Source organism: Drosophila guanche, unplaced genomic scaffold, assembly GCF_900245975.1.
Source record: "Drosophila guanche unplaced genomic scaffold, DGUA_6, whole genome shotgun sequence".
NCBI classification, from domain to species: domain Eukaryota; kingdom Metazoa; phylum Arthropoda; class Insecta; order Diptera; family Drosophilidae; genus Drosophila; species Drosophila guanche.
In genome coordinates, this window is record NW_022995749.1 from 6,313,055 (window position 1) to 6,330,593 (window position 17,539).

Below are 17,539 nucleotides of genomic sequence, written 5' to 3' on the forward strand. Positions count from 1 at the left end.
AATTAAGTTTAAAACAAACAAGTTATGTTTGTGGGCATGTTTGTACTCTAAATGGTCACCCTATGTTGTAGCTGTGTCGCGAGAGAGCGATTTCGATAGAAAAACAGCTGTTGATGGTTAGGCGCAAACATGCTGACATTTGAATATTATTCAAAAATGTGGACACTCAAAATTGTGTTATTTCTATTTAGTTGTGTTTAAAAGTAGCTATACCAGTTAAATATACATCAACATTTATTTGTGTGCTTCCCCAACTTATGTGCTGCGCAGTCTATCGTGTTATCTCGCTTTCGCACGCACATCAAATCCCCAGCTTTTGCTTTCAGTAACAAAATTCTGCTGATTGCGTTCGGTTCAGCCGCGTGGTGTGTGTTCGTGTGCTCCCCCTCACTTGCTGCTGCTACTCCTTAATCAAACATTCCTTTGTTATATCCTGGGCACTGCCTGACACCGTCGCCAAGGCCAAGGCGTTGCCTGAGTAAAATGAGCAGCAAAGTGACCTTTGCCTTTGATAATAACCCCTTGGGCGTCTATCATGCTGGCCAAGTCATATCCGGAACTGCGGAGCTCACAACGGACCGTCCAAAAACCATTCGCTGTAAGTTCTACACCACCCCCCATAGAGCCCTCTGTCTGTTGGTCGTAGGAAGTCTTTGTCCATGACGTCATGGTTATATGCTGCTGCTTCAATTTCCAGCCCATCGAATTTCGTTGCGTATGGGAACTGTGAGCTTCATTAATAGTCCGCGTCGTCATTAATATTGTTGCTGACTCTATTGTTGTTGCTGCTTTATTGTTGTGTCTTTTGTTATTAGACGCCGGAAGATTTTTGTTTGTTAATGTGTAGAGCCCAAGCGGCTGTCTGGCTGCCCGGCTGACTGGGCTGCGGATATCTGATAGCGCTGGCAAAACTAGTTTGAAATTACGAGCTGCTGTTTATATTATTAGGAATTTTGATTCGGTTTACTGGACACAGACCACATACGCTGCTTGGAGTGTTCTTGCAGCACTTTTTGATTTGTTCATAAAACCAGGTGAGGCTTAGAATGAATGCAAAGTAATTGTAGTAGCAAAAATTCGGTCAATTTATGTTTATTTTGGAGTTTGTTTTCTTAACGCTGACAAGCCTAAGAAAATGGAGCGAGGTGAGCATTTTTTGTGGCCATCCAAGAGGATTTATAGGCTAGGAATTAGCTAGAAAAATTGCAGTCAGATCGAGCATTATCCAAGCTGTTATTAATGCACAAGATCGAGGCCAAGGCATGTCAGCAGCAATTAAATTAAATGCATAATTGAAAAACAAATGCATTTGCCCTGGAACACACACATTTACCGACATTTCCGCGATCTTCAGCTTCATGTATCCCCCCATAGTACATCCAAAACTTAATTCAATTACAGCAATATTTATAACAATAAATGGCTACGGGGAGACGCGCTGGCAGGAGAGTGTGGAGAAGGCCGGCGCTGATGGCAAGCCAACAAAATCAATCGAGACGCACACCAGCACCGAGATCTACTATAGCAGCGATAAGTATGTGTACGGGCAGAGTGGCGGCTCGCAGCTGGAGCTGCCCAAGGGCAAGTTTGTGTTTCCCTTTCAGGCCACAATACCGCCCAATGCGCCAACCTCCTTCAATGGCAGCCACGGACAGATCAAGCATGAGGTGACCCTCACCATTGATCGTTCCGTGCGTTATAATAATATTTTTAAGCAGTGTTTCACGGTCATACTGCCGCATGATTTGAACAGCAAGAGGGAGAACGCGGTGGGTACAAAAGAACACACAGAATCCCTTGGATATCCTCTCTGATGTCTCCGTTTTATCCCGCAGCAACCTTTGAAACGCATTGAGGAGAAGTCCTTTTGGTGGGGCTCCATTTTTGGGGCACACAAACCCATGGTCATGGATGTGTGCACCTCGTACAGCGCGTATGTGCCCGGCCAGAAGATACACTTCCATTTGGTGCTCGACAATCAGTCGGATGTGCAGTGCCAGGACGTCAAGGTGCGCCTCTTCAAGAATGTCACATATCGCGCCAATTCCACGGCCAAGGAGCAACTGAAGACCACCGAAACACGCATTGCGGACAAACACTGTGGCGAGGTGGTGAAGCACAACAAGGCGCAGTTCCATGAGTTTCTGGTGGTGCCAGCCACGACACCCTCGACGCTGGGCGAGCGGGATCCCATACGTGTCAGCTATACGCTGCGATTCATAGCCAAAACATTTCGCTTGCATGGCGGCGGGGATTTGATTGTGGATTTTCCACTCACCATTGGCACTGTGCCGCTGCTGGGCAGTGGCGAGGATAAGGGTCCAGGGCAGACAGCGCCCGTCAATGGCAGCGTCAATAGTTATCCAGGTGGGTGCCTCCAGGGAGATGATTTCCACCTTTGCTAACACTTTTATCTCCCCCTTGTTAGGTGCTCCCATATTCCAGGAGGATGTAAGCGACGAACAGTTTGAATCCAACACGTTTAAGCCACGTTATCCGTTCTACACATTCGGCCAGACGGGTGCCAATGGAGCTGCCAATGGAGTTCCAGCAGCCACGCAGCCCAGTCTGTATCCAAAGGCTGAGGACACGCCGCCCCATCCAAAGCCCACACCTGGACCTGGGCCACATAAGATACCCCCCTATCCAACCAATCCACCAGCTTCCGTGCCCGCTGCTGCTCCTGTTGCGAATTTACCGCCCTATCCGACCAATTCTCCAGCGCCCGCTGCTGCTCCTGTGGGTAATTTTGAAGTTCTCGGGTTTAGCATACCGCCCGACTATCAGCCAACGCCCAGTGCACCAGGTGCTGCTGCGCCCTCCGCTGGCATTGGCTGGAAGTAGCAGCAGCAGCTTTATTTTTACACATTTTGTATTATATTTTTTAAGCTATTTTTCAAATAAAACTCAAAGCGCGCGTACAGTGGCAACGCTGTGATGGTGCGCCTGTCTATCGATATATCGTTGTTCCACAACAGCTGAAACGTTTGACATCGCCGGCTTTAAAGCTATTTTAACCAAATTTTGCAATTAACAGATTCCGGAAATATGTTTCAAGATCAAGATATATCATTATTAACATTAATTAACGGAAAAAGAGTACAAAAATGACCCACTTGCGGTTACAAAGCAACAAGTGGTCAATTAACGTAACATTCCATTCCCATTCCCGTTACTTTCCATTGCTTATATTTTTCGTCGACCTTTTATGTGTAAACCTTATTTTATACAAAATAAAATTAGAAGAACTCTTCAAAGTTAGCCCTTTCTGTAGAAAATACATGTATCTAACTAATCAAATTATAAGTTAAGTGCTGAGAGTCCTAACTAGCTAGTAATATTACAGCGAATATCAAAATGGAGAAATATGAGTTCCGTGCATGGAGAGAGAATGCTTAACTCATTGCCGACCATTTACTCACGATGATAATATAGCTTGTAAGATTTGTAACACATTTCAGGTGCTAGATATCGTGGGAAAATTATTTGTTAATCAAAGAGGAAGGATGGATCTACAAGATGCAGTTACAAAGAGTATCTTGTTCACCTATTTAAATAGATGGGGGCTATTTGGGGTTAAGTTCGCTTTTTCCCCTGGACAGTTGGCAGCGCCAAATCAGCTGTTGCCGTGCACTTGACGACGTAACTAGAGGCCAAACTTTTTGTTGTTTTCAAAAATACAAGCGGCAACTAAACCCGTTTATAGAGTGAGAAGCGAGCTAAATGTGAGCCAGCGGAGTGCGACATAACTGCATTACTATTACACGCTCTCTCGCAGCTCAACCGAATGCCTGGCGAAAAGAAAGTTTTGACGCAATCGACGGGCCTTTGCTTGTAATGAAGAAGCGTCGCCGTCGCCGCCGCCTAAACATTTACTGCTGCAATCTCCCCGTGCACGGACGCTGTGGACGGTTGTCGCGACACATTTTTGAAGATACTTAACGGTAAGATAGTGACCAGTGCCCAAAGTGTTCCCTCAAAGTGCCTCCCTCAGTCATTATGCATTCCAAGAGAGCCTTGCCTTTGTCTCTTTATCTGGGCAGCATCAAGCAGCCAGCTAGGCAACAAGCGAACAACACAACAAACAAACAGACGAACGACGACGAAAAAGTGAAATCGCTGATAAACCCAGATACCCCCTGGCTGGCTGGTCAGCCGCCCAAAATCAATGAATGAATGTGAATAGGGAAGCGCTCGAGTCAGAGTTGGAATCTATTTTAGTCGCAAACATGGGGACAAATTGTCGCGCAGGCGAGCATAACATAAGCGCAGTAATAGCCATACGAACGGCTCCACTGGGCATGACTCGAGTAAGTTTCTTCCCATCTTGTCTCGACAATTTTGCAATCTTGATGATGAGTGTGTAAACAGCACCCCGGGCCGCACCTATGAATAGTTTTGAATAGCCAAAAACTATCAACTAATAATGTTGTTGATGGTTGCTTTTTGTGATTTTTACAGAAATGCCATTGAGGAGTCAGACGTCGCAGCAATAAAAGTGAAATCCGCACGAGCAAACACGCACACACACAGCTGCCAGAAAACAAGTGGAATTCGGCAGACAAACAGGCAGTCAGTCAGCAGCAGCGTGACGACATGGCGGTAACAACGGGCACTGGTAGCGCTGCGGCTGCCGCAACCACAACCAGCCCCTCTGCGAGTCCGCGACGCAAGCATAGTACGCGCGAGCAACTGCAACAGATTGTGTCTGGTGGCCTGTCGGCGGCCATAACACGTTCCACCTGCCAGCCGCTGGATGTGCTCAAGATACGATTTCAACTGCAGGTGGAGCCGCTGGGCAAGGCGCAGACTACAGGCGCACGGCAAGCATCGAAATACATTTCCATCACACAGGCGGTGCGGACGATATACCGCGAGGAGGGTGTGCTGGCCTTCTGGAAGGGCCACAATCCCGCCCAGGTGCTAAGCATTATGTACGGCATCTGTCAGTTCTGGACATACGAACAGCTGAGCCTGCAGGCCAAGCAGACCAACTACCTCAAGGATCACCAGCACTTGTCGAATTTCCTGTGCGGTGCCGCAGCGGGCGGTGCTGCGGTTATCATCTCCACGCCGCTGGATGTGATACGAACGCGTCTGATTGCCCAGGACACCAGCAAGGGCTATAGGAATGCAACGCGCGCCGTTTCCGCCATTGTGCAGCAGGAGGGACCACGCGGCATGTACCGCGGACTCTCGTCGGCCCTGCTACAGATTGCACCGCTGATGGGCACCAACTTTATGGCCTATCGACTGTTCAGCGACTGGGCGTGCGCCTTCTTCGAGGTGGGGGATCGCAGCAAGCTGCCCACCTGGACACTGCTAGCGCTGGGCGCCTCCTCAGGCATGCTGTCCAAGACGATTGTGTATCCTTTCGATTTGATCAAGAAACGACTGCAGATACAGGGCTTTGAGTCGAATCGGCAGACGTTTGGCCAGACGCTGCAGTGCCACGGCGTTTGGGATTGCCTGCGGCTGACCGTGCGGCAGGAGGGCGTTCGTGGACTGTACAAGGGCGTGGCCCCCACTCTGCTGAAGTCAAGCCTGACGACGGCCTTGTATTTTAGCATTTACGACAAGCTCAAGCAGGTGCGATTCTAAGTGTTAATGGCAGCCAACTGGGGTTAATGGTTCTACCCATTCTGGGCACATAAAGTGTATTTTTTCTATTTTTATATATACATTTACCCATACCGTGTAAATAATATTAAGCATAGAGTTTAGCTGTTGATTAGTTTTCGATTCTGCGTGCGGGTTTTTATCCTTTTATTCTAATCATACACATCAACTAGACGTAGGCAAAAGGGGGCAGTCACAAAAATACACAAAGCAGCGCACCACCAGTTATAGACAAAAATATTATTTATAGTTTTTAGTTGACTCAACAAAGTTTCCAAGTTTTTGTGCGCATTGTTATTTAATTATCTTTTATCACATTTTAATATTCAGGGACACCAATAATAAATTAAAACGCGTCACGCAATTTGTATCAATTAACTTTTGGAAAGATAAAGCCACTCGTGGACGGTCGTTATTTATTTTGAATTTCAAATTACGATTTATCGATAGCCCGCTATAGTGATGGATGGAAAAACAGCTGGAAAGCTTGAGCAGAAGCTTTTTCTGTTTTGAAATTCAAGCAATATAAACGATCTGTGTTTCTTGTACCTGTATCAGATGAAAAGTATCAACAGATGGCTGTACCACCTGCACTTGTCGAGACCTGCGCCATCGACAACAATTCCGATACGTGGCTGATATGGCTGCCGGTAGCGAACTCCAAAGGGGCAACACTCAACTTGAATCCGCCACGTATTATAGCATTTCATTTCTTTAAAAACCACCACAGAGATGGTCTCGAGAAGTGGATCAAGTTAATGGGAAAACTAGCCCAGGAGTTTTACGGTCGGATCGTGTTCGGCATGCGGGACATCAGCAGCATCGGCCATTTGAATGACAATCTGAATCCGGATGACTTTGGCAGCTACCGTCCGGGTGTGCCGCCTCTTATCTTCGGTGAGGATAAACAGCATCACGTCTATCAGATGAACACGTTGGTAAACTACAGGCATTTGAAGACATTTTGTCAGAAGCTGCTGCAGAATCAGCTGTTCCAGGCAGTTGTTCTAATGCCCACAATCAACTTGGATTCACCTCCTCAGAATTATTTTGATTTGGAAGATGGCATGGATGGGGATTGCTTCGTAATGGTGTACGATCCTGCCTGCTACCAGTGGCCCACTCAGTTGAAAATGCTGCGCAAATTGGCACGGCTGCTGGCCAACGAAAATGTCCATGTGGTGATCATCAATAAGGCACACAACCATTTGGGCGTGGTATTCAATAAGATGTCGAAGATGGTAACCTGTCATGGGGCCACAATATTCAGCACTCCACGTCGGAATGGCTGGGACTTTAAGGTGGGCCCGAGACTGCATAGTACACGTGAATATCTGCGCTACATTGCCCAGAACAGGCATCCAGAATTGATCGACTATAATGCCAATGGCGAATCCACGGCGGCCGAGAAGGCATTGCCCTACATTGAATGTCTTTTTGCTGAAAGAAATTAAAGTATTTGCACGGATTACCATACCCATAAAGTCTACGTTTATTTTAGAATTTAGTAGGTTCAAAATTTAACTGAATTGTTGGCATCTCTGGGCTGGACGTGTATCATGACTTTTATGGCCCCACCATGGCCGTAGCGAGAGGTCTCAAAGGCCTTTGCCGTCTCCGTGATGTCAAAATGATGCGTTACCAGACGCTTGACATTCACTTTACCCGATGCCACCAGAGCCAGAGCAGCCGGATAGCTGTAAGAGCATAATACAACTAAATTTATAATGCTCGTACGATGTCTGGCTAACACACTCACTCGTTGCAGTAGCGAAAGACTCCACGTATGTCAACCTCACGTGCCAGGGCATTTATCAAAGGTAGCTTTATCTCTGGTGCTCCCATGCCCACAATAACGACAACACCGCCGGAACGTGTAGCCTGGAAAAAGATAGTCAGTTCCGTTTACAACAAACACTTTCATTGACAGTTACGAAGATTGCCAGACGGGCACTGCTCTCGGCGCCACAGCAGTCAACGGCCTTGTCAGGTGCCTCGCTCATGGTACAAAGGACTCTTTTGACCGTCTCTTCGGCACTCTGTTCCCTGTCCAGCAGCAGGGTGTGTGTGGCGCCCAGCTCCTTGGCCACATCCAGACGATGCTGCACTAAATCCGTGATCAAAATCTCTGCAGCTCCCATGGCTTGAGCAGCCTACGTGAGAGAGAAATGTTAAATAGGAAATCCCCAGATGCAATTATTAGTTTTTCTTACCAGAAGCGTAACCAGACCGATGGGTCCAGCGCCTAGGATGAGCACTTTTGAGCCCAGGCCAACCTCGGCACGGCGACAGGCGTGAACACCGACTGAGAGGGGCTCCAAGAGTGCTCCCTCCTCCATGCTGACATGATCCGGCAGCTTGTAGCAAAAGTCCGCCGCATGCTTGTAGAAGCGCGTGAGGTTGCCATCGTATGGGGGCGTGGCACAGAACACCATGTCGGCGCAGAGATTGTACTTGCCCTGCTTGCAGTGATCGCAGCGTCGGCAGGGTACACCCGGCTCAATGGCCACGCGATCGCCCACAGCCAAATTCTTTACGCACTTGCCCACCTTGGCCACCACACCGGCAGCCTCGTGTCCAATGATCATGGGCTTGGTCACCACAAAGTCGCCAATGCGTCCAGCAGTGAGATAGTGGACATCCGATCCGCAAATGCCAACACTATCCATGGCCAGTAGCACCTCTGGGGGTAACATAGAAAATGATTTGCTAATGAATTGGCCATTTTCAAGCTAAATATTTGCTTACCATCGTTGGCTATTTCTGGAATGGGGCGTTGTTCCTGTAGGATGGGGAACAAAAGTCAATAACCCACGAGTTTACAGTTCCGCTGAAATTCCGCTTACCAAACGCAAATCTTCAATGCCATGAAGAACAGCAGTCAAGTTATCCGTTGCCATGTTTTCCTTGTTGCCTTTTCCCGTACGACCGCACTCTGTGGACGCCGATTTGGAATTGAGAATCGAATGCGGTATTCCCAGACATTTTACGTGTTGCTCCCCTGGCGACGGCGTTGTGCTCAAAACGGCAATTAGCTTGGTGGCTCTACACCTGTGAACATGCAAATAGCAGCAGTTGACAAATAATTTTTTGAAAATCATCTGTATGATGATTAGTGTTTAAATATGCCAGTGGGAAGGGAATACAGACAAGTCTAAAATATCCGTATTCGAATTTCGAAAACTTTCTGAAAAGTTGCATTGAATCATTTTAAAGTATTTTGAATCTCTCTTTGTCTGTACGTGACTGTTTTTGCAGACATGCACGCACATATTTGAACAAGCGTGTGTTGGTTAGCCAGACTACAGGTAAAATCCCCTATAAGGTCTTTTAATACGAACTAGACCACAAAGGTGTGTGTGTTTTTATGCCTATTAAGGAATATATTTTCATGTAGTTCTGTACTACTAGTTGCGTAGATGTATCTTCGAGCCACAGTCGAGCCCTCTTTCCGTGTGTTATATCGGCAGTCAACTGTAGTTGCTTCACTTTACTCTCTATTCTCTCTCCCATGCATTTACTTGACGAAACCTGAGAGACAGCTGTCTTTTATTTACCGTATATTGCATATCATTCTATGCGTGAGCGGGGGTGGCTATGTGATGCCGGCTAACACAAGTGACATTCGCTCATTCTCAGGTTCACAGTTTTTGCTACACTTAAGAAGAGTTTGCTTATTTCGATAAGATGTTTAAAAAGAGAAAGTTTAAAACAGTCGAAATGTGGAAAATGCAAGCCTATGATGTTTATAATGACTTGTCTTATGCACTACTTTACAACATGGCAAAAACAAACAAAAACATCACATATAAGTGTATATAAGTATAATCACATACCATATATACCATACAAACGAGGCATATGCAAGGGTATCAAAGCTACGGTTTGCGTCATTCCTCTCTTTTCAATTGTTGCGTTTCTCTTCTGGTATCGTTTGATTGATTCGTTTTTTTTCTGTTGAATTAATTGAATTGAAATAGTAAGTATATAATATAACGATAATTATGCAAATATATTGTTGCACTATGCGACTGCAATAAGAACTTCTGGGGTTATTGGGTTTGGCTTGCTAAATAGTTTTTATTGGCATTATTTCTCCAGTGGGGCAGGGGGGGCTAATAAGTGTTTGATATTCGGGTTCTGGTTTTTACTTAACATACAGAATTTCTATTTTAAAAACGTTTACTTATATGTATATTTATGCGTGTATACGTGTGGCGTTTATATTCATTTGTATTTTTTGTTTCTTGTCTTTCTTGTTTTTGTATGTAGAAATAAAAAATGCTTGCTTAAAACTAAGAAAAATCTTCCATCACCTCAACTGCGCAGTTAATTTCTTGCTGTTATTTGGAGGTTTTAGTTTTTTAAATGTAAATGCATAATTCTGTAAATGCAATTAGAAAGTTGATAAATATTTGCATTTGTTTTACGATTTTGCTTTGACTGGGAAAGTAAAGAAATGCTGTATTTTTTTTGTTGCATGGCTAGTGCCACAACAGTTAACCATTTCGATCGGCTATAACCTTGCAAATTTTCCGAAATAGATTTGGATGGATGGAATCCTTGTATGTACTACCAAAAGATAAACTTTCTTTAACATTATTAAGATAATATATCGACTCTGTAATTATAGTTTTTGTTTGTACTAAAAATAGTAAGTTAATTCGAAAAAGCGATGCTTTGTAATTGTGGGGTGTGAAAAATTAGTTTACAATTCGTTAAACACGAGATAATAGTAGTTGTTGTTAGTGTTAGTAAATGTTGTAAATCAATTAACAACTGTTCAGAATGACACTAACCCTTTTTTTGAGCAATTCATTCATAAAACAATTACATATAGTCTACGGTACATTATGGATATATTATGGATTTGTTGGATTTGCAAGGTTATATTTTCCACCGATGAAAACTTGAGAGTTTGTTGTTTCTGTGCGAGTGTTAGATGTTTCTGTTTCTAGTTAACTTAAATGCTAGTCTCTATAGGGCTTGGATTATGTTTTGTGTTACTTTGATATCTATGGGGGTATGTGGTGTATATATACCTATATATTCCTGTTCTCTAAAGCTGCAATTGCATACATATAGTTGTAAGTAAAAGGAACAAATTTGGCCAAAGGAAACATAAGTTTGTGTCGTACAAGTAGACTTCAGAGATACATACATCATATATCATTTTTTCACTGCAAAAAGTAATTACGTTTTTTTTTTATATCACACTCATGGTCGAAAAATTGAAAATCGCCGGTTGCGTAGTCCAGTAAATCCTATAAATTAAATCGATTTCTGGCACACATTTTTCGACGATTCCCCCTCTACATGGATAACTCCTGGCGTGGCTTGTTTATGTGCAGACGCTGTGGATCCTGCGGCGCCACACAAATGTCGGTCAGTATGACCACCTCGTAAGGGCTACAGTCGGGCATGTGCAGGAAGCCGCACAGCCACCCGTAGAAGCCCTTCTCAATGTCCGTGATGTCGTTGACCCAGCTGCTGTACTGCAGACTCAATTGCCGGAAGCCCGAGTAGAGGCCCAGCCCAAAGGTGCAGAGTACAATGGCCAGCGGATAGGCCAGAAAGAGCAGCGGTGTGACGAAGATCTTGTGCAGATACGACTTCTCCTCACAGTAGTAGTTGAACATGTTGTACCAGGTGAGGGTGCCAATGTAGAAGGAGTACACCGCCGAGATGATCGTCACAAACGGCAGGCACAGCAGCGAGATCAGAAAGATGTGCAGGCCGATGGCGCAGCTGCAGGTGCAGCAGAGACTGCGACCCTTCTGTGACTCATTGGCCATGGCATGGGCATTCAGCTGCTCCAGCTCCTCGCGACTTATGTTAATCTGCAGATCGATGGACTGACCCTTCTTCCGGCCTCGCTTGATGGTGCCTGTCATGGTCAGATAGTTGCCGCCCTCGCCTGCCGCCTTGCGCGCCTGATACCGCTCCAGGCTATGGTCATAGGTGTTCAGCACACTGGTCTCCCCCGACTCCAGATCCTCATAGTTGGCTATATCCGGCGATGAGCGTTGATTCCGTGCCGTCACGGGAAGATCTGCGGTGCGTATGTTGACCCTCTTCTTGGACGATGACCGATTGCTGAGGCAGTCATGGCTCTTGCTTATCTTGGCGTCCAGGCTGCTCTCCGAATAGCAGCAGCTGCTGGGCGTCACCGTGCTGCTCTCATGGCCACGTTGCGTCGACGTGGACTTGGTGCACTGCGAGATAGACTCGAAGTTCTGCAGCTCATTGATGTTGGTGGTGGAGCGGGCCGACTTATTGCTGTGCTGTGTGGAGCTGGCCGAATGGGTGCTCGCAATCGTATCCTGCGCATTCGGCACCCCCAACTCCCCCGGCAGCTGTGGCAGCGGCTGCTTATTTTTGATAATCAATTTCGACTTGAGCAGCTCCTCCTCAAGCGTTGGATTTGAGGGCGATAGCTTGGGTCGATTTTGCTAGAGTTCAAAGAAAGATATAGATGAATCGGCTATGTTAAATTCCGCTAAAACTTACCTGCACACTGACTATGTGGTCCACATAGTTTTGCTTTTTGGCCTCCGTTTTGGTTTGTTGACGCTTACGCGGTGGTATGAAAACAGGGCGTTCCTTTGTCCCTGTGCCCATATCGACGGGCAGGCCGCTCGAACCTTTGCCCACCATTTTGTTTGCCTTTCCTTAGAGTCCTTTGGTGTGACACAAAAACTCACATATTTTTCATGCACAATTTCCCGAACATACTGGCTGCTCCTTTTTTTAACCGTTTCTATTACTGCGCCCGTTACCCAACGCCCAACACACAGGCACGCACACACCGCAAAATGCACTTCCGGCCGTTGTCCGTGTTCGTTGTCTGTGCTTTTATCGATTTTTCCTGGTCATCGCGGCACGTCCTTGTGCTGATTTTGCGTTCATTGGCGTTTGGGGGCGGTGCTGCTTCTGCTGTTGTTGCCTCTGCTGCCTGCTGCTGCTGCTTTCTCTGTTGCCGACGTGTGCATTTTTGGGCTGGGCGGACAATGTTTACGAAAAACTGACGCCTGCGCCCAAAATGTTTATGCAAACTGCAATTTCTGCAAACAACAACAGCTGTTCGGAGAGGATTTAATTGTTGCCATCTAGAGAGGAGTTTACAACTGCATATGTACATACAGAATACATACATATGTAGTCCTTTGGTAGCAAAAATGTAGCAAAGTAGAAAAAAACGTAAGGAATTAAGAAAGAAAAAAGGATTCATGTTTTATTCCTCTATTTTCATATGGCCACCAAAATCCAGCAAAATTAAATTTCCAATTCAAAACCAACGGGCTGTGTGACCAGATTACACTTACGGGAGCTTTTAAAGCTTTTTGGGATTTCTCTTTTTTACTCGTGCAACATTATCGCGTTTCCATTATCGCCTCTCATTCGTCCGGCCCGCTTGGAACTTATCGCAAAAACTACAATTTCCACTACCAAGATGTCCGCAACAGAAGGCAAAGTACGTACTCAGAATGTTAATTGGTACATGGTAACTAAAACCAGAAGCTAAACGTGCATAACACACCCACAGGTAATCAAATGCAAAGCTGCAGTGGCGTGGGAGGCCAAGAAGCCGCTGGTGATTGAGGATATTGAGGTGGCGCCACCTCAGGCGCATGAGGTATGTCTCAAATGGAAAATTCCACTCAACAATTGGTTTATGTGCCACTTGAACTGGGTTGGCAGGTTCGCATTAAGATTACAGCCACTGGCGTTTGCCACACGGATGCTTTTTCGTTGAGCGGCTCCGACCCTGAGGGTCTCTTTCCTGTGGTCCTTGGCCATGAGGGTGCCGGCATTGTGGAGAGCGTTGGCGAGGGCGTAACCAACTTCAAGGCCGGCGATCATGTCATTGCCCTCTACATTCCCCAGTGCAATGAGTGCAAATTCTGCAAGAGCGGCAAGACAAATCTCTGCCAGAAGATTCGCCTGACCCAGGGCGCTGGTGTCATGCCCAATGGATCCTCCCGCTTGTCGTGCAAGGGTCAGCAGCTGTTCCATTTCATGGGCACCTCCACTTTCGCCGAGTACACGGTGGTGGCCGACATATCGTTGACCAAAATCAACGAGACGGCTCCATTGGAGAAGGTGTGCCTTCTGGGCTGTGGCATTTCCACCGGCTATGGTGCCGCCTTGAACACAGCCAAGGTGCGTATTGTTTGGGTTTGCTATGTGGCAGATTTCTAATCAATTCTTTAGGTGGAGCCTGGCAGCACTTGCGCCGTCTGGGGTCTGGGTGCAGTTGGACTGGCAGTGGGTCTGGGCTGCAAGAAGGCTGGCGCCGCTAAGGTCTATGGCATCGACATCAATCCCTCCAAATTCGAGCTGGCCAGGAAGTTCGGATTCACCGACTTTGTCAATCCCAAGGATGTGGCCGACAAGGGAACGATTCAAAACTATCTGATTGATCTGACTGACGGCGGCTTCGACTACACCTTCGAGTGCATTGGCAATGTGAATACCATGCGTGCCGCCCTGGAGGCCACGCACAAGGGCTGGGGCACTTCGGTTGTGATTGGTGTAGCTGGTGCTGGCCAGGAGATTGCCACCCGTCCCTTCCAGCTGGTTGTGGGACGTGTGTGGAAGGGTTCGGCTTTCGGCGGCTGGCGCTCCGTGTCGGATGTGCCAAAACTTGTGGAGGCGTACTTGAAGAAGGATCTGCTGGTGGATGAGTTCATTACCCACGAGCTGCCACTATCCCAGATCAACGAAGCATTCGATTTGATGCACAAAGGCGAAAGCATTCGCTCCATCATCAAGTACTAAACTTCATCTTGTACCCCCCTCAGATGATTGTTTCTCATTTTTTTATCAGAATGCAAATTTTATTAGAATAAACAGAAGGTGTATTTAAATGTTTATTTATGAATTAGCTTATCGCCAGGGGGTCGCCTTGAATGAATTGTGCCACTTCTCGAATGCTCTTATAATCTGCGTGGACGCTATCAAAAACTGAACTTTGAATGGTTTCGAGATTGTGGTTGGCATTTAAATATAGAATTTCACAACTTGCTTCAATTCTGATCAGGTTATCGCCATACTTGACCTGTCTCTTTAGCTGCAACGCAGCGGCTTTCAAGCGGCAAGTGACATGTTGGTTGGTTAGTGGCAAACAAGTTTTCTTTTATCGAGTAAACACTAATTAGGCCCCGAAAACAAGAGTAGGCTGGAGCTTGATATAAACGAATATATGGGTATAACAGATCTATGGCGACTGATGGAAAATACGTTAAGAATACGAAAAATTTTGCGTTAGTAAGAAAATGCTTCTTTGGCACGGAGTTGGTCCGCCGAATCAGTACTTTTCGGCCCAAAAAAACACACTACAAAATATACGGGCCTTAGTGACGCACAAAAGTCGGTAGCAAGAAGTCTCATAAATAATCTAAAATATTGTTTTGGGCATGAAATTGTGATTGTAGTCTTTGCTGGTATGTTTTAGATGTAGAATCCAATAGAATATATAAATAGGAGGTGGAGGTGCAGTACCATAAACCTCATAAAAAATAAACCCAATTTACACGTATTTACGTCTGTATTTGATTATGTAGCACAACAAAGTTTACACACAAACACAGATACAGATTCTGGATACTTAAAATCTCTATTTATTCTCTAGTACAATTGTTTTGGTATAGTTTGTTCTTTTTTATAAATATAATTTCTCATTTTAAATGCGTATTTTCTTAGGTAAACTAATACTTATATACAAATGTCTTTTATTAATAAATAATACGATATTGCGCATGTATATTTGAGTTTTTTAAAAAACACTAAATGTTTTTCTTTTGTTCTTTTGCTTTGATTTGTGACTACGCAGAGACATCAAAAACATGCAGAGCTGCCTTAAAAATTGTCTGTTGCGACTATTGATTCGATTAGGGTTACATTTATATGCCTAAAACTAGATTTTGTTTTTGTTTCTAGAGAGTATAAATATGATTGCAACTTGAACATTACATGCAAAAAGGGTTTGATAACATAAAATACATAGAGAGAGGCGTTTAGTGAAAGCAAAAAACTACTTGAGCACTTTAAGGACCAGATTTGTTCATTCAGCTCAGTGGCGGCAGTCGTGCAGCTGCCGCCAGGGCCATCTCTCACATTTGTGTGTTGTAGTACAAGTCATCGTCGCACGGATATCCGTACAGGTAGGGATGATGGTATGGCACTCACGACCAGCGCGACTTCTGCAGGTCTATCTGTCCCTCCAGAGTCTTGGCCAGATAGATGACAAACAGCTGCAGCAAGGCAACGCCCAGGGCAACGCCAGCAATCACATAGAGATTGCGTTCCACCCAGACGCGCACGATTTCAATGCAGCCGCTCGTCCAGATGCGCTTGCTGGCGGCTGCCACCGAATGCTCCTGCACACCATAGCCGCACATAATGTTGACCAGGCCGGAACTGATGTCGGTGGCATTGATGCAGCAACTGTAGGGCACGCCGCATTTTTCCACAGACGGCGAGGAGCAGTTAAAGTATTCGTTCTTGCCTGAAATGGAAGAAGGATTACGCATTAGTTGGTGGAAACTGTGTTGCAGGTTGATTTATATTCACTCCAGTCCTGATAGCCAGCGTTGCTGAGGCCACAGCACTTGAACTCTTGCTGGGCAAAGTCAATGAAATTCTGCAGATCTGAGTCATCGCGGTACGAGTGTATGATCTTGTCGGCAAACTGTGACTCCAAGAACGAGTTCATATACTGCGGAAACACAAAACAGATAATAGCTGCAATGGGAAGACAATTAATACAAATCGTCGGCTGTTGACTGCTCTGTGTCATCACCTAAAGTCATTTCCATGATGAAAAACATAAGCAAACACATCGAGTAGAACTTCAGCAGGCAGGTGTTCTCCCGCAGAGCTCCCAGGCAGCCGGCAAAGCTGACGACAAATACCACACAGCCCGCAATGATCATGACCAAGGATATATTGAAGATCACATCGTAGACGGTGTCCAGGCGCAGCCAGCCATTGCCATCCTTCAGTTTGTCCATGAACGCGTACACGCCGATGGCCAGGAGCAGGCCACCAAATAGCCAGAAAAGGAAGTTCAGCAGGAATATCATGTATTTCACGCAGGAGCTGACGTAAGTGAAGTGGTGCGGATAGGACATCCGTGGATGCATGTAGCTGCCCCCATGGTGGTACCTGTGGTTACTCATACTACACGCAATTGTCACAATCGTATGGTTTATCACTACGAAACTCTTCTGTTCTTAATCTCTCTGGGATGCTCTTCCTCTTGCTCAAGTCCACCCCCTCGGCTTGTTGACGCCCTCTTTGCGTGTGGCCTTTTCGCGAGCTCAATGGAATTCCACTCGCATGGTGCGCACTCTGGCTGCTTTTAGTGAAGCTCAGCCCCCGACAATGGATTATTTTTCAAAATTTCACTGATGCTTTTTGTGATAAACAATTTCACAGACACAAAAAATAACAATTTCGACAGCGCTGCCACACAGTTTCAGCCATCTAGATTATCAACGAGAGGGAGCGAGAGAGAGAAGCAGTGTAGTCAAATCAGGTATTTTAGAGCTAGTTATTCGGGCACAGGTGGCAGCACTGCCTCTGGCGGGAAAACACATCTGTGTGGGGTTTCTCTCTCTTTTTTGTTTATATACATTTGTTGAGACGTTTGTCCCTATATGAACCATTAAAATTGGAGGTTCTTTGTAATCGAAGTGAACTGGATAATTTTTGATAACCTAAGAATTTCCTCAGCACAGATAGGGTTTATAAGCCAAGAAACCATAACACCATCTGTATGTATATTTTATGCTTCGGTATATTTTGCAGTATATTTCGGTATATTTTCGAGGCCCTGACGGTATATTTGATCGATAATTACGCTGACTTCGACGCGCATCAGCTGTTTGCCGATTTTCCAACTGTGCAGCTGTTT

The 17,539-nt window shown here is 45.7% G+C and overlaps 7 protein-coding genes across 7 annotated transcripts; 4 read left to right on the top strand and 3 right to left on the bottom strand.

The window, feature by feature from the left end:
• Positions 1 to 210: 210 nt before the first annotated feature.
• On the top strand, positions 211 to 2,959 carry LOC117585861 (arrestin domain-containing protein 1). Its single transcript, XM_034275614.1, has 4 exons — positions 211 to 598; positions 1,402 to 1,769; positions 1,836 to 2,367; positions 2,429 to 2,959. Exons 1-4 carry the CDS (start codon positions 484 to 486, stop codon positions 2,842 to 2,844), a joined length of 1,431 nt encoding a protein of 476 aa, XP_034131505.1. The 5' UTR covers positions 211 to 483; the 3' UTR covers positions 2,845 to 2,959.
• A 674-nt stretch (positions 2,960 to 3,633) lies between these two features.
• LOC117585160 (mitochondrial thiamine pyrophosphate carrier) lies at positions 3,634 to 5,997 on the top strand. Its single transcript, XM_034274496.1, has 3 exons — positions 3,634 to 3,725; positions 3,779 to 3,944; positions 4,462 to 5,997. The coding sequence occupies exon 3, from the start codon at positions 4,597 to 4,599 to the stop codon at positions 5,599 to 5,601; it is 1,005 nt and encodes a 334-aa protein (XP_034130387.1). The 5' UTR covers positions 3,634 to 3,725; positions 3,779 to 3,944; positions 4,462 to 4,596; the 3' UTR covers positions 5,602 to 5,997.
• Positions 5,998 to 6,156: 159 nt separating this feature from the next.
• On the top strand, positions 6,157 to 7,103 carry LOC117585161. Its single transcript, XM_034274497.1, has one exon. It carries the CDS (start codon positions 6,195 to 6,197, stop codon positions 7,071 to 7,073), a length of 879 nt encoding a protein of 292 aa, XP_034130388.1. The 5' UTR covers positions 6,157 to 6,194; the 3' UTR covers positions 7,074 to 7,103.
• Positions 7,078 to 8,593, bottom strand: LOC117585159 (sorbitol dehydrogenase). The gene is made up of 6 exons (XM_034274495.1): positions 8,466 to 8,593; positions 8,368 to 8,401; positions 7,833 to 8,302; positions 7,554 to 7,772; positions 7,379 to 7,500; positions 7,078 to 7,316 (listed from the first exon to the last, which is right to left on the bottom strand). Exons 1-6 carry the CDS (start codon positions 8,517 to 8,519, stop codon positions 7,133 to 7,135), a joined length of 1,083 nt encoding a protein of 360 aa, XP_034130386.1. The 5' UTR covers positions 8,520 to 8,593; the 3' UTR covers positions 7,078 to 7,132.
• Positions 8,594 to 9,972: 1,379 nt separating this feature from the next.
• LOC117585504 lies at positions 9,973 to 12,700 on the bottom strand. The gene is made up of 2 exons (XM_034275003.1): positions 12,130 to 12,700; positions 9,973 to 12,071 (listed from the first exon to the last, which is right to left on the bottom strand). Exons 1-2 carry the CDS (start codon positions 12,274 to 12,276, stop codon positions 10,932 to 10,934), a joined length of 1,287 nt encoding a protein of 428 aa, XP_034130894.1. The 5' UTR covers positions 12,277 to 12,700; the 3' UTR covers positions 9,973 to 10,931.
• A 256-nt stretch (positions 12,701 to 12,956) lies between these two features.
• Positions 12,957 to 14,489, top strand: LOC117585509 (alcohol dehydrogenase class-3). Its single transcript, XM_034275009.1, has 4 exons — positions 12,957 to 13,093; positions 13,166 to 13,255; positions 13,321 to 13,782; positions 13,834 to 14,489. The coding sequence occupies exons 1-4, from the start codon at positions 13,073 to 13,075 to the stop codon at positions 14,398 to 14,400; spliced, it is 1,140 nt and encodes a 379-aa protein (XP_034130900.1). The 5' UTR covers positions 12,957 to 13,072; the 3' UTR covers positions 14,401 to 14,489.
• Positions 14,490 to 15,476: 987 nt separating this feature from the next.
• LOC117585512 (tetraspanin-33) lies at positions 15,477 to 17,111 on the bottom strand. Its single transcript, XM_034275011.1, has 3 exons — positions 16,424 to 17,111; positions 16,195 to 16,365; positions 15,477 to 16,129 (listed from the first exon to the last, which is right to left on the bottom strand). The coding sequence occupies exons 1-3, from the start codon at positions 16,800 to 16,802 to the stop codon at positions 15,807 to 15,809; spliced, it is 873 nt and encodes a 290-aa protein (XP_034130902.1). The 5' UTR covers positions 16,803 to 17,111; the 3' UTR covers positions 15,477 to 15,806.
• Between the last annotated feature and the right edge of the window lie 428 nt (positions 17,112 to 17,539).

Excerpts from the sequence above, each read along its gene's own strand:
- LOC117585861 (XM_034275614.1), top strand. The coding sequence starts at position 484 with ATGAGCAGCAAAGTGACCTTTGCCTTTGATAATAACCCCTTGGGCGTC. Across the intron at positions 599-1,401 it reads CCGTCCAAAAACCATTCGCT|CAATATTTATAACAATAAAT; the intron begins GTAAGTTCTACA and ends ATTCAATTACAG. Across the intron at positions 1,770-1,835 it reads ACAGCAAGAGGGAGAACGCG|CAACCTTTGAAACGCATTGA; the intron begins GTGGGTACAAAA and ends TTTATCCCGCAG.
- LOC117585160 (XM_034274496.1), top strand. The coding sequence starts at position 4,597 with ATGGCGGTAACAACGGGCACTGGTAGCGCTGCGGCTGCCGCAACCACA.
- LOC117585161 (XM_034274497.1), top strand. The coding sequence starts at position 6,195 with ATGGCTGTACCACCTGCACTTGTCGAGACCTGCGCCATCGACAACAAT.
- LOC117585159 (XM_034274495.1), bottom strand. The coding sequence starts at position 8,519 with ATGGCAACGGATAACTTGACTGCTGTTCTTCATGGCATTGAAGATTTG. Across the intron at positions 7,501-7,553 it reads GTGCCCGTCTGGCAATCTTC|GCTACACGTTCCGGCGGTGT; the intron begins GTAACTGTCAAT and ends ATCTTTTTCCAG. Across the intron at positions 7,317-7,378 it reads GTCTTTCGCTACTGCAACGA|CTATCCGGCTGCTCTGGCTC; the intron begins GTGAGTGTGTTA and ends ATGCTCTTACAG.
- LOC117585504 (XM_034275003.1), bottom strand. The coding sequence starts at position 12,276 with ATGGTGGGCAAAGGTTCGAGCGGCCTGCCCGTCGATATGGGCACAGGG. Across the intron at positions 12,072-12,129 it reads ACCACATAGTCAGTGTGCAG|CAAAATCGACCCAAGCTATC; the intron begins GTAAGTTTTAGC and ends TTTGAACTCTAG.
- LOC117585509 (XM_034275009.1), top strand. The coding sequence starts at position 13,073 with ATGTCCGCAACAGAAGGCAAA. Across the intron at positions 13,094-13,165 it reads TGTCCGCAACAGAAGGCAAA|GTAATCAAATGCAAAGCTGC; the intron begins GTACGTACTCAG and ends ACACACCCACAG. Across the intron at positions 13,783-13,833 it reads CCGCCTTGAACACAGCCAAG|GTGGAGCCTGGCAGCACTTG; the intron begins GTGCGTATTGTT and ends TCAATTCTTTAG.
- LOC117585512 (XM_034275011.1), bottom strand. The coding sequence starts at position 16,802 with ATGAGTAACCACAGGTACCACCATGGGGGCAGCTACATGCATCCACGG. Across the intron at positions 16,366-16,423 it reads CATCATGGAAATGACTTTAG|CTATTATCTGTTTTGTGTTT; the intron begins GTGATGACACAG and ends TTCCCATTGCAG. Across the intron at positions 16,130-16,194 it reads CGCTGGCTATCAGGACTGGA|GCAAGAACGAATACTTTAAC; the intron begins GTGAATATAAAT and ends CTTCCATTTCAG.